The 14,891-nt window shown below is 40.6% G+C and overlaps 1 protein-coding gene across 1 annotated transcript; it reads left to right on the top strand.

Moving 5' to 3' along the window:
* Positions 1–6,262: 6,262 nt before the first annotated feature.
* On the top strand, positions 6,263–7,171 carry LOC124250269 (vomeronasal type-1 receptor 1-like). The gene has a single exon (XM_046682094.1). The coding sequence runs from the start codon at positions 6,263–6,265 to the stop codon at positions 7,169–7,171; it is 909 nt and encodes a 302-aa protein (XP_046538050.1).
* Positions 7,172–14,891: the final 7,720 nt, after the last annotated feature.

Below are 14,891 nucleotides of genomic sequence, written 5' to 3'. Positions count from 1 at the left end.
CTCATCTAGTGAGTAAAGCCAGAGAGGATTCTAGTGAGGTGGGAATGTGATTGGGTCCCTGACGATGCTTTCCACTGTCTTCTTCACCTTCCTGCCAGTGGCAACTACTGAAAACAAAATGGGAGCAATATTTACAATAAGAATGGTTTCTACTAATAGGAAATGACAACTTCCTTTGTTCCGGAAATCCTGGTCAACAGTTAACTTGCAATCCACACTGAATGTTCACACCTACCTTATGATGCTTGTTAACTTTTAGTTTTACTTTACTTTTTAAGTAGGAAATAGTGATGCAGAGAGCTGAATAACATTTGTGAGTTTGCACTAAGTTAATAAGTGGATGATCTTGGCACAGAAGAAGAGCTTTCTGATCCTGAGCCTGGACTCTTGACTCTCTGCTCTCCTGCCTCTAACTGGAGTTTCTCTTATTGTCTCCACATTACAAATGAGGGGGCAAGGTGGTGAGAGGTCATGGGTGGATTCTCATATCTCAGCACCAGAAGTGGAGAGTGGGACCAGGGTGCAGATATGGGGGCCCAAAGCTATTAAGCACTTCACTGTACTGCTGCCTGTGTTTTTTGCTTAGTATTTTCAAAAGCTGGGTACTATTATCCTGCAGAATTAGTTGTGCTTGTAACTTTGCACTTTGGTTTCCAACTCCTTTCTCTCTTTTTTACCCAACAATGACTTCCGCACTCTATGATTTAATTAAGAATTATTTCTTCTGGAACAAATTCACACTTTTCACTAGGTTAAGTTGATGTTTGCTTGTCTTCCACAAAACCTTCTTCACTCTTAAGGGCCTGATCACATTTTATTGTGATGGGACCCCCACACGGACTATGGATTATTTTGAGCTGGGGGAACTAGAATGATGCTCTTTTGTAAAATTCAGAAAGAAGAAAAGAGGCAGAAAAATGTAGGCTCTCAGAAATAATGAGGAATGAAAACAATCTGTCTGAGCATTCAGTCTAACGATGCAGATATTTAATTTGTGGTGTTGACTGAGGGTGGGAGGCCACTCAGGAGAAGCTGTCCAGGACCTGACCTCAAAGACTTATGAGTTAGGATCTAGGGAATTATTGAGAATTAGATTACATTGCCCACAGAGGATCTTTTCTGTAAAGAGTAGAAGACAGTGCATTTTAGATTCAACTTATGTATTCAGAGTGTGGCTGATTTTTTTTTTTTTTTTTGTATCCAACAACTCTGATGAATTACAAGTTCTCCACTGTGGACAACTGATTCTCTGTTAACTTTAATTATCTAAAATTAGTTAGAAGGTTATAATTTCAACAGTATTTTTACATTTTCTTTTTAATTTTATTAAGTTAATACACTCTTTTCTTCAGCTTTATTGACGTATAGTTGACTACAAAAATTTGAATATATTTAAAGTGTAGAACATGATGATTTCATTTACGTATATATTGTGAAAGGATTCCCATAACTGACTTAATTAACACCTCCATAAACTCACATATTTACCATTATTCTTTTTGTGGCAAGAACACTTAAGTTCTACCCTCTTATCAAATTTCAATGAGTCAGTACAGGGTTATCAACCGTAGTCACCATGCTCTGCATTAGATCCTCAGACCTTATTCATCACATAACAAGAAGTTTGTGCCCTTTGCCCAATCCTCAGGCAACCACCATTCTACTGTCTGTTTCAGTGAGATTGAATTTCTTTGTAAGATTCCACATATAAGTGATACCATGCAGTATTTGACTTTTTCTGTCTGGCTAATTTCACCTAGCCTAATTCCCTCCAAGTTCATTCATGTTGTTACATATGGCAGAATTTCCTTTATTTCTACTGCTGAATAATATTCCAGTGTATATATACAACACATTTACTTGATCCATTCATCTGTCCACAGACACTTAGTTTGTTTTCAGTACCTTGGCGACTGTGAATGATGCAGCAATGAACACAGGAGTGCAGCTATCTCCTCAAGTTCATGATTTCATGTCTTATGGAGAGAGACAAAACTGAGATTGCTGGGTCATAGGGTAGTTTTATTTTTAATCTCTCAAGGAGCACCCATACCGTTTTCCATAGTGGCCATACCTGTCTGCATTGCACCAACAATGCCCAAGAGTTCCCTTTCTTCCCATTCTCTCCAGCACTTGCTAGCTCCTGCCTTTTTGGTCATAGCCATTCAAACGGGCATGAGGTGATATCTCACTGTGGTATTGATTTGCATTTCCATGATGATTGGTGATGTTGAGCCCCTTTTCATGTACCTCTTGGCTATTCTATGTCTTCTTTGGAAAAACGTCTGTTCAGGTCCTCAGCCCATTTTAAAATTGAGTTATTTGTTATTTTGCTATTGAAGTGTATGTGTTCCTTAGATATTTTGGATAGTATTCCCTTATCAGATATATGGTTTTCAAATATTTCTCCTATTCCATAGTTTGCATTTTCATTTTGTTGATGGTTTCCTTTGCTGAACAGAGCCTTTTAATTTGATGTAGTCCACATGTTTATTTTTATTTTTATTGCTTTTTAAAATTGAAATATAATTTACATACAATATCTTATTCACATGAGTTTTGCATAATAGTGATTCAATATTTATATATGTTATGAAATGATCACCACCAGAAGTCTAGCTTGTTTTTGGTACCATATCCAAAAAATTGTTGCAAATTTATGTCAAGGAGCTTACTACCTACATTTTCTTCTAAGAATTTTTTTTTTGATGAGGAAGATTGTGCCTGAGCTAACATCCATGCCAATGTTCCTCTATTTTTTGTATGTGGGATGCTACCACAGCATGGCTTGACAAACTGTGTGTTGGTCTGTGCACAGGATCTGAACCCATGAACCCCAGGCTGCTGAAGCAGAGCAGGCAAACTTAACTACTATGACACTGGGCTGGCCCTCTTCTAAGAATTTTACAGTTTCAGGTCTTACATTCAAGTCTCTATCTGTTTGAGTTTATTTGTGTGTATGATGTAAGATAGAGATTCAATTTCGTTTGTTTGCATGTGGATATACAGTTCTCCAAACACTGTTTGTTGCAGAGACTATTCTTTCCCCATTGTGTATTCTTGGTGACTTGATCAAAAATTAATTGACCCTAGATGTGTGGGTGTATTTATATGTTCTCTTTTCTGTTTCATTAGAGTACGTGTCTGGTTTTATGCCAATACGACAGTGTTTTGGTTACTATAGCTTTGTAATATAATTTGAAATCTGGAAGTGTGATGCCTCCAGCTTTGCGTATGTGTGTGTGTGTGTGGAGAAGGATTCACCACGACCTAAAGCTTATGCCAATCTTCCTCTACTTTATACGTGGGTCACCACCACAGTGTGATTGACAAATGGGAGGTCCATGCCCAGGATCTGAAGCCACGAACCCAGGCCTCTGAATCAGAGTGCACAGAACTTTAAACACTTGGCCCCAGGGCTAGCCCCCTTCCAGCTTTATCCATCTTTCTCAATATTGTTTTGTCTTTTCAGAGTCTTTTGTGGTGCCTGACAAGTTTTAGGATTGTTTTTTTCTTTTCCTGAGAATAATGCCATCAGAATTTTGATAGGGATTACATTGATTCTGTAAATCACTTTGTGTAGTATGGATATTTTAACAATATTAATTCTTCAGATCCACGTACAGGGAATATCTTATATTCATTTATGTCTTCAATTTCTTTCATCAATGTCTTATGGAGTTCCCTGTTCCAATCTTTCACCTCCTTGGTCAAATCTATTCTTAAGTATTTTGTTATTTTTGATTCAAAGGGAGGGTTTTCTAAGTTTCTCTTTGTGAGAGTTCATTGTTAGTGTATAGAAATGCAAGTGATTTTGTATATTGATATTATATCCTGCACGTTAATAGAATCTGTCTATTGGTTCCAACAGTTTTTTGGTGGAGTCTTTAAAGTTTTCTATAAGATTATGTCACCTGCAAACAGAGAGAATTTTAATTTTCAAATTTGGAGGGAAGAGCTAGAGAAGGCTTAGTGCTCATTCTTCCTTAAATATTTGGTAGAATATACCTGTGAAGCCATTTAATCCTGGACTTCCTTTGTCAGGAGGTTTTTTGATTGTGATTCAATCTCCTTATTAGTAATTGATGAGTTCTCATTTTCTATTTCTTCATGATTCATTCTTGGTAGGTTATATGTTTCTGGGAATTTATCCATTTTTTTCTAGGTTGTCTAATTTGCTGGTGTATAATTGTTCATAGTAGTTTCTTAAGACCCTTAGTGTCTCTGCATTATCATTTGTAATGTCTCCTTTTTCATTTCTGATTTTATTTATTTCAGTCTTGTCTCTTTTTCTTAGTATAGCTAAAGACTTTTCAATTTAGGTTATATTTTCCAAAAAAAGGGCACTTATATTCATTGATCTTTTCTACTATCTTCTTTTTATTTATTTTTTCTCTGGTCCTTTCTATTTCCTTCATCTGCTGACTTTGGGCTTAGTTTGTTCTTCTCTTTCTAGTTCCTTGAGGAGTAAATTTAGTTTATTTGTGATCTTCCTTTTTTAAACGTTGCTGCTTATTGCTGTAAACATCCCCCTTAGAACTTTCTGCTGAATCCCATAAATTTTGGTATGTTGTGTTTCCATTTTCTTTTTTCTCAAGATATTTTTTATTCCCCTTTTGATTTTTTCTTTGATCCATTGGTTGTTCAAGAGCATGTCATTTAATCTTTAAATATTAGTGAATTTTCCAGTTTTCCTCTGATAATTGATTTCCAGTTTCAGACCATTGTTGTAAGAACAGATGAATGACATGAGTACAATCTTCTCAAATGTGTTAAGACTTCTTCTGTGGCCTATAATATGATCTGTCCTGAAGAATGGTCCATGTGCACTGGAGAAGAATGTATATTTTGCTGCTGTTGGATGGAATGTTCTGCATATGTCTACTAGTTCCATCTGGTCTAAGATGTGGTGTAAGTCCTGTGATTCTTTGTTGATTTTCTGTCTGATCTATCCATTGTTGAAATTGTGGTGTTGATATCCCTTATTATTGTTGTATTGCTATCTATTTCTCCCTTGAGATCTGTTAATATTTGCTTAATATATTGAGGTGCTCCAAAGTCAGGTTTATTAATATATACAATTGTTCTATCCTCTTGATGAATTGACCCCTTTATCATTATATGATGACCTTCTTTGTCTCTTGTTACAGTTTTTGGTTTAAAATAAATTTTTTCTGACATAATTATAGTTACTCTGACTTTTTTTGCTTTCCATTTGCATGGAATATATTTTTTCATCCCTTCAAATTTAATCTGTGTGTGACTGTGAAAACTGCCTTTTTTCATATGGTCCTGTGGGACTTGTGAATTCTGATTACCACTGGTCCTTGGGCTTTGTGGTTGAATGCCTTTCCTTTGGATAGAAGCTGAAAATATTGGGGCATTAGATGTGTGGACAACTTCCTTCCACGGAGAAGCTGGAGAGTTGATTTTATTTTTGGAGTAAACCAGAGGGAGAATGTGGAGGAACTGTCCACTTGCTACTTTAGGCTCCCAGGAGCATCCCAGCCAGCTGCTAGATGCAGGCTGATTAGAAGCCAGACCCTTGGTCAGAGCCTGTAAAGTATGTAGTCAAACTCCTTCCAGTGAGAAACAGGACTATGAAGAGTTGGAGGTTTCATCTTGGTTGTAAGGTTCTGTGCCAATGGCTGGGATGATGATGAGAGTGTGTCTCAGCCTTTCTTACCCATTTCAAGGTGAGCATTTTCTCAGTCACCTGGTCTGTAAAAGTCAATAAACTAGCTTCTGGATTTCTCTCAGAGGAAATTGATTAATGTGTAGGTAAATTCATTGCACCCCTGAGAGTAAGGAAAGTCCTATGTCTCCATCTTGGTGATGTCACTCAACATATTATTATAATTGGTAGGATGACCATGAATTCTAAGGGGGGGTACAGTGCTTTCATGTCTTTGTCTCCTGTCACTTACTTGTATACTCTATACAAATTATTTACCACCTATTTGTCAGCCATATTCTTGAACAAGACAGACATAGTTGCTAAGACCATGGACCTTATCTTCTGGTGGAGAATCAGAATATAAAAGTAAATAGAAATAAATACAAAATAAAAATGTTGAAAAGTATAACTGCTGTCAGGTCTATGTTCTCTAGGTTGAGCCCCTCCTGTGGAATACGACGCACCTCCCTTCTCAGGAGAAGAAAAGAGCAAGAATCCTTTTCCAATATTGGCTATGTAAGAAGACGGTTCATGTCATCACTGGCATAACCACATTTTGCTCCAGGCCACTCTGAAGTCATTTCCATGTCTTTTCAGGAAGATGTCCTAAGAACCACAGGGGAAGTGGCAGTGAAAACTATCTTTCTTTTACAGGTGGGGTTTGGGACTCTGGCCAATGTCTTTCTCATTTTCCATAACTCTTCTTCAATCTTGCTTGGCCAAAGGCAGAAGCCCACACATACAATTCTTACCCACATGGCAGTGGCCAATATCTTGACTCTTCTCTCCAGTGGGGTTCCCCACACAATGGCAGTTTTTCTTTTCAGAAACCCTCTGTCCAGCCTTGGGTGTAAATTTGCATATTATCTATACAGAGTGGCTCGGAACACCAATGTGTGCTTCACCTGTGTGCTAAGCACCTATCAGGTCTATACTTTCAACCCAGGGAGAGTGGCGTGGATGATGCCCAGAGGAAGAGCTCTCAAGGTCATTAGTCCACTCTGTTGTACTTGCTGGATGTTCAGTTTCTTAATGCATATCTATGCTCCTGTGATAGTCACTGGTCCACAAGACACAGAAAATTATACTGACTTCCAAGGGAAGTGGCTCTGTCCATCCTCAAGTTCCACTGCACGGATTGTCATCTTGTGGTCCATCTCTGATGCCATGTTTATTGGCCTCATCATCTGGTCCAGTGGTTCCATGGTCCTTCTCCTGCACAGACACCACAAGAGAGTGTCGCATATTCACACCTCCAATGATAACTACAAGCGCCCCCCAGAAATCAGAGCTGCCCGCTCCATCCTGATGCTGATGGTCACCTTTATCATCCCTTACATGCTGAATTCCATTTTTACTTTTTACATTACTGCCTTTTTAGATACTCGTCTATGGTTGCTGCTGATCTCTCATATTTTGGCTTTATTTTTCCCTACTTTTAGCCCTTTACTGCTGATCCTTAGGGATCCTAGAGCTCCTAATTTCTGCTGTTGAATTGTTGAAATCACTGTTGAAAGTGTAAATATTTAGAAGTTAGTTTCTATAACATCCATGATTACTATATTTAGTAATCATTTACGTTACCCATTTTCATAACCTTTTTTATTGTTATACATATACATAACATCATCAATTATTTTAACCATTGGTAAGTGTTCAATACAGTGGCATCAAAAACATTCACAATGTTGTGTAACCATCACCACTATCTGTATCAAGACTTTTTCATCATACCCAACAAACGCTCAGTGGCCAATAAATACATACCCCTTTCCTCTCTCCTCCCAGTCCAAGAGATTCTCTAATCTACTTTCTGTCTCTGTGGATTTGCCTGTTCTCAGTACCTCTTACATGTGAAGCCATTTAGTATTTGTCCTTCTATGTCTGCCTCATCTCACTAAGCATGTTTTCAAGGTCATTCCATGTTGTAGCTTATATAAAAATTTAATTCATTTTTATGACTGAAATCTGTTCTATTCTTTATATATACAACGTTTTATTTCTTCATTCATCTGTTGATGGACACTTGGGTTGTTGCTACTTTTCGGCTTTTGTGAATAACACTGCTATGTTCATGGATATACAAATATCTTTCAAGTCCCTGCTTCCAATTCTTGTGGATATTTGCCTACGAGTTCATTGCTGTGCCATAGGTTAGTTCTACGTTCAGATTTTGAGAAATCACCAAAAGTTTTCCACAGCTGCTGCATTCTTTTACTTTCCCACCAGAAATGCAAAAGGGTTCCAAATTCTCCATATCCTTGCCAACACTTGTTCATTTCCATTTTTGGATTACTTTATATCCATCTTAGCAGGTGTGAAGTGGGATCTCATTGTGGTGTGACTTCATTTTCCAAATGACCTATAATGTTTAGCATCTTTTCATACACTTATTGGCAGTTTATATATCTTTGGGAAAATGCCTATTCAAGTCATTTGTCCAATTTTGTATTGAGTTGTCTTTTTTTGTTAGGCTTAGGAGTACTTTATACATTCTGGATATTTATCTTTCATCAGTATAAGATTCACAAAGATCTTCTGCCATTCCGTAGTTTGTCAGAATGTTGCTGTCAGACTGGGGCAGTTCTTTAGAAACTGGTGAGCTTATCACTGCAGATGGATCTGAGAACCTCACCCGGGTGTAGGGAATCTGAGTGGAGGTCCAACCACATCCACCACAGTGCCGTTTTTAACATTCCTGTTTTGTTCATACTATCAAATGATCACTATTTTCTTTATAATGCTGGGAGTTTATGATGCTTCATTAAGTTGAGGTGTGCAATTGGAGGGAGGAAATTTGAAATGGTCGGTTGGAACATTCTTCAAGGCAACACAGAAGCAATTCTGCAGTAGTCATACCATGAGCTCCGCTTCTATTTTTCATTCCCCTTTGAAGGCATTGGGTTAATTGCTACAAGGATTTTCCCCCAGAAATGCATCATAGTATATCTCGTAACAGTAACACTCCACTGTTCCTAGCCAGAGTGTAATGATCGCTTTAAGGTTCTCCAGGGGAAGGGACTGTGAGCGAGCGTAGACAAAACTAGATCTGCTCAAGGTAAACGATGGTTGAAAGTAGACAAGGTTGTTCTTGAGTGTGGGAGTGGGGTGATGGTACTATACTATAATTTGGTGTGATTGAAAATCTCCATTAGAGTTGTATTTTAAGGGGCATATGTTAAATAGTCTCTTTGAAATTATAAATATGCAAACTGAATTGACATTATATGGATGAATCATAAAGTTAAAGAATTAGCCCTAAAATTAGAGTGAAAACATGAAGACGTACTCAATAGGAAACAAAAGACAGTAAAAAGAACAATTTTTCAGTGAAAAGCCTGTTGGAAGCCCACAGGGAGTGTGTGGGTTTCCCAGGGGTTGGGGGCACTACGGGCTTGCAGACGTGGGGGTAGATACTAGAAGTCCTGGAAAGTACAAGGAGTTTCAGGGAACAAACTCTTTCTTAAAGGGTCAGAAAGGAAATATTCTAGGCTCACAGGGCATATAGTCTCTGTCAGGGCTATTTAAGCCTTTGTAGGTGGAAGCTGCCTTAGAAAGTATAAAATGAGAGTGGCTGATTTCCAATAAAACTGCATTTACAAAAACAAGCAGCAAACCTGGGGCCTTTGTTAGCAGACCCCTGAATTGGGACATCAAGTGATGTGTGGGTGGGTGTCCCTTCCACACAGCAAAGGGCATGTTACACAAACTGGCAGGAAGGGGGTGCCTGGTGCCACTTGGGAGTAAGGATAGTGCTAGGGACCCACCAGGAGATGATAGGCATCCGCAAAGAGAGAGCAGATGCGTTTGAAGGAAAGAAAGCATTTCTGCTTTAAGGGAAATGTGAGGCAGAGTTGGCGCTGGCTGAGGATGTGTGTGTCTGAGGTAGAATTTCTGTGTGAGAACAATGGAGAGACGGTGAGAGTGAAATCCTGTGAGCATGTGCGGCTAGGGACAGTGAGCTACAGTTGCACACACGCACATGAGAAGGCACACGTGTGTGCAGCTGCATGTGAGAGAACACTCTAGAAGTGGTATGTGAGAGGGACGGTGTGTGTGAGAGCAAGAGATCACATGGGGATTGCAGATGGTGGAAAGTGGTTTTGGGGGCTTATTTGCCAAACTTCTAACAAGGACTTACAGCCATGGGGAAAATGCCATTTGGAAGACGCAATTGTGATCCAGTGAGAGTTATATGAGGAAATGCTTCCATGTAGGTTTACTAATTTCATGACCTAAATATCGGGAACTTCTACATTTGTGAGCAAGAAGAATTTGAAACAAGCTGCGTTTATTTAATGAGGATTAAAATGGATGGCCAAAATTTGGTTTTAAGAATTTCTGCCCTTATTCCAATCAACAGTCATCAAGAATCATAAGGTTCCGGATCTAATTTGGAATGATAATAAAGCAATGTTTCATTCATATTAAGAAAAATAAAGGAATTCTGAAGATGAATTGTTCTCCTTTTTAAGTGGCAAATGCTTGAGGTCCTCAGGAAAAATCTCATATGACAGAATTGCATCAAAATCTGTTTGGATTAAAGAGCAGAAGAGGGATGTGAATAGAGAGGGAGGAGGGACCATGTTCAATAAAACCCGTAGCGCTGGCTTCTCATCCAGAACTGAGCTGCCAGTGGAAGAAAGTGGAGGCCGTGGGACTCTGAGTCCAATCTGATGGAATTTCTTGTTCACTTCTCAGAGTTCTACTAACAACAGATATGACACAGTAAGGTCCTAGGAATAGAATAATTTATTAATTCAGCAAATCCTGCTGAGGTCAACTCAATGTCAGGCACAGTGTGTGCACTTATGGACCCTGGACTGAATACTCTTACCGAGGAGCAGTAGGCAGACTTCAATTTTTATACACAGGCTAAAGAAGTGAGAGTTCTTCCTTTTCTTTAGTTATCATAGCTTGACAAACTCCATACGGTAGTGAATTGTGATTGTCCCACTGATTTATTCAAGCTCTCAGGTTCTCCTAGGCATTTTGCCAAAGCTAGATGGGCTCAGCTGTGGAGACTGAAGGGTTTCTGAGTCTAGAGCAGCAATGTCCAATGGAAAGAGATCATGACCCACAGATCTAATTATAATTTCATAAATTTTCTAGTAGCTGCATTAAAGTGAAAAGAAACATTTTAAAACCCTAAATATTGTCATTTCAAGCTGTAATCAATTCTGCAATGTTTTGGCAATATAGTTTACATTCCCTCTATCTTATTACATGTTTGAAATATGGTGTGCATTTTACACCCACAGCTCCTCTCATTTCAGATAAGCCCATGCCAGGTGCTCAGCAGCCACATGTGACTGGGGGCTACCACATTGGACAGCCCAGACCTACACCCTTGCAGCACCTCAGCTGAAAGCTTAGGATGAATCCTGTCTTTCATTCCAACCAGCATTTCAAATATCAGAACCAGAACCATGAGTATTTCTGCTTGGATCTTCATTTCCTTGACATAGCGATGGCACATAGTAGGTCCACAGTATCTCTATGTGTTTACAGATGACAAATCCCTGAGATGAATAACCATTATACACATTAAAACCATTATCATGCACTTTGTTGCCCAGACAGGGGCCAGGGCCATCGTTGGACCCTTTAAAGAAGCAGTGGACATCCCATCTGCTGCCTCATCTTGAGCACCTGGTATGCCTGAAACGTGGATGTGTCTGCTGCCTCCAGCGCATCAGTTCACTGCATAAGGAGCCTCATGGAGAGGGTTGATTGTGCCCCTTCTGCTCCATGGTCTCTCAGAATGGAAACATCAGGCCCACTGGCCAGCAGAGGGCATTTGTTTCCAAGATCCAATTATCAATAATAATTTCCAACTATTATTGATAAATCAAATGATCAGTTTTAAAGAATTAAATAGTATATCTTTATATTTCCTAATGAATATTTTTTCCTAATCCCTTTTTGAGGTACCAGAAGTGCTTCTTTTCGGTGCTCATCATCCAGAACCCAGGGACAGGGTGGCAGTTAAATGAGAAACACAAGGAGCAGGACTCCATGGGTGACTGTGATCAAATTACAATCTCCTTGCAGAGTCACATGGACATGAGGATGACCCCAAGGTTCTGATGGGGAAACACTGGCTTCAAATGGGGTATTTTCCAGATTAAACGGACCTGAGTCCATAAATGGCAAGTGTTGTGGAACTTAAACTCGTGTGAATGATCAGCCTTCAGATAACGTGCCGCTGCTGAGTGTGAACAAACTTTGGGATGGTTTTGGAAAAGTGAAAGCGCGTGAAGGAAAACGCCCAATGGGAACAGAGTGAAGGCAGCTCCTGATGCTCTTTGGAGCATCTCTTCTACCTCCAAGCAAGACTTCCATTCTCAACTTATTCTCCCACAGGGAACATAGAAAACTTGCCCTGCCTTCTGCTTAGCTGCTTGTGTAGATCTTCTCAATAATTGCAGAGTTGTCACTAATCACCAGAAGTGGCTGAGGGTGATTTGCATAGGAGATCAGATTAGCTCCTCATTTGAGCTGCCCCAGTCTCTCTATGAAGGCAGCATCACTGATACTGCAAACGGTATGAAAAGGGCACCTCTGTGGGGAGGTCAAGTCCAGAAGCTTCTTCCTATAACAATAGCCCATCTTGATTGACACTTCCCTGCACAGAGCTCTGGAACAAAGAGTAGGAAGGTGAGCACTTCTTCCTGTTCAATCTCAGGATAGAAAAGAGGAGGGGAGGGGTCTCTAGCAGGAGAGGAACCTAGAGCTGTGGTTGTGCGCTAATATTGCGCAGGACAGGTGCTAACCCGGCCTGGTCCAGAGCTGCCCCACTCATGCCCTGGTTGGCAGGTAGAAGGTGGGAATCTATTGGAGTGTGTTTCAGAGTGGGACCAGAGTCATGAGGCTCACTGCAAATCCCTGTGCCCTGGAGTCCCCAAGAATGAGAGAAAGAGGGACAGTTCCTCCGGGAGTCTGTGCCACAGCTTGTATGGCCAAGAGCCACTAAACTCCTCAACCATGTGGAGAAGAGTCTACTCATTTTCTCAAACCTAACAGATTGTGGTTGGGTGTGAATATTGGAGGACAAATTGGTGTGCGGAGTTTGGGTTATGACTTAAAAATCCTGAAACAGGAAATAAGATCCAATGGCACACACACACACGTACAAATAGAAACACACACAGAGAAATAGTCTGCCCTCGAATTACACGCACGTCTTTAATTTCTCAAATCCCACTTCAGTAGGATGCAGTCACCTCAGCAATTTCTGCCAGGATGTTCTGTGTCACTCTTCTGTGTGTTATTTGTGTTGTGCTTGTAAGTGGCTCAGATTCTTGTCTCCATAATTGAATGGGAACACACCCCTCTGTCCTTCCTTAACTTGAGGCCACAGAGGAGAGAAAAAAAAGAATTGGCAGTGAGATGAAGTCCAGGTAAATTTCAAGTCTGCCAAAATTATGCGAATGTTGGGAAGTAAGGAATTAGAACAATACTCTCTGTGGTATTCAAAAGCGCATTTTATATCTGGAGGTGTGGTGCAATGTACCTTGGGCCATGCTATGGTCTAAAAGTTTGTGTCCCTCCAAAACTTGTATGTTGAAATTATAAGCCCAAAGACAATAGTATTAGAAAGTGGCCTTTTGGAAGGTGTTGAGGTCATGAGGTGGAGCCTCCCTGAATGGGATTAGTCTGTAAAAAGGAGACCTCAGAGAGATCCCTGGCCTCTTGCACCAGGGGAGGAGAGAGTCAGATGCCAACAGCGTTGAGCCAGGAAAAGGGCCCTCCCCAGAAGGTGGCCACGCTGCAGCCTTAGTCTTGGACTTCTGAACCTCCAGAACAGTGAACAATAAATTTCTTCTGTTTCTAAGCTATACTGGTGATATTTTTATAGCAGTCATGACAGGCTAAGACAAGCCAATACGGAGACAGACTGCAAAAGTGGTACTGATGGCTAAGACCAAGATGCCATCAGAGGCAATTTCTGCAAAAAGTGTTAGTGATTCTACACTGGAAGCAAAGTCCTTCCACCTTCCCCAACTCCTACTGTCCCCCTGCATCCAGGGCCTATTCCCCACTCCTTTGTCCTTTGCCCTTGGAACAGGATGAACTCTGTTAGATGAGCTTTCTCCTTCACTCCTAGGACGTGTACAAACTAGCTCTGAAGTCTGTGCTCCCCTGTGCTGAGTGACACATTCCTCTGCTGATTCAGCAGCAGAATTAATTCTAGCTTCTTCCCATGAAACGTTTGCATTCTCCATCACAGCACTTACAAAACTCTGGAAGGTCTTAGGAAGCAGGTGGAGCAAAAACAGTTCAGGCACGAGAGAGACACAATGTCTGTCAGTTTTGTTTAATGAAAGCAGAGCTGGGTCATCAGGACTAGTTGGAAAACAGGGCTTCAGGGTCTCCTCTCGAGTTTTTTCCTAGAATGGTTTGCACCAGCTTATCCAAATGCATAGAAAGTGACCTGTCCTTGCTGGTCCCTCCATGCCTGTGGGTGGGGATAGTTTCCTGCGCGGAGGCAGGCACTGGGATGTGTGTACCTGTGAAAGCACTGGGTACCCTCTGTGGTTTGATTTCCGACTCTGGCTGTGGTGGTCCCCTGATGTGTGACTGTAGGGGGCTGGTGGCCATCCTCTGTGTGGGGACAATTGTGTCCTTCTGAATTCTGCCTGGTGATTGTTGGTATAAGGGAGAGGCATCACTTATGGGGTAAATCTCTGTGTGCCCCTCAGAATGTACGACCAGCAGGTCTGCCCACATCACCCACCTGAATAGCCCCTCCGCCCCGTTTGAAGGAGGCCATGGGCTATGTTTGTGGGAGGAGTGGTGCATGGGGATGAGGGGACCTATCTGCTCTTGGAGCCACTGCAGGTGTGATTTAGGGAGCACTGAGTGGGGCTCCAGGGGCATCATATGAGGATTGACAGGCATGAGAGTCAGGTCAGTTCTTTTGCCAATAAACAAAGTTCTGTGGGATTCACTGGAGTAGAGTAAAATTAAACACACAGGAGAACCATGGACTTGTATAGGTAATTGTAACTCAAAGGACATATCTGGATAATGACAATTTCTGATTAGAGACTTGTATAGCACACGTTTATCACAGGAACTACAGACAGGGATAGCTGTGTGGAGTCAATCAAGGGTAGTGTGGGGCATATATACAAGCATACAAAAACATACATATATATACGTAAAAATACATGGTTTCTACCATTAGCTTGAAAAACTTATCTCTAAG

The sequence above is a fragment of the Equus quagga genome, chromosome 13 (assembly GCF_021613505.1).
Source record: "Equus quagga isolate Etosha38 chromosome 13, UCLA_HA_Equagga_1.0, whole genome shotgun sequence".
Taxonomy (NCBI): Eukaryota; Metazoa; Chordata; class Mammalia; order Perissodactyla; family Equidae; genus Equus; species Equus quagga.
This window is presented reverse-complemented; position numbering and strand designations above follow the sequence as displayed.

Bases quoted from the DNA above. Each gene is read 5' to 3' on its own strand.
- LOC124250269 (XM_046682094.1), top strand. From the start codon at position 6,263: ATGTCTTTTCAGGAAGATGTCCTAAGAACCACAGGGGAAGTGGCAGTG.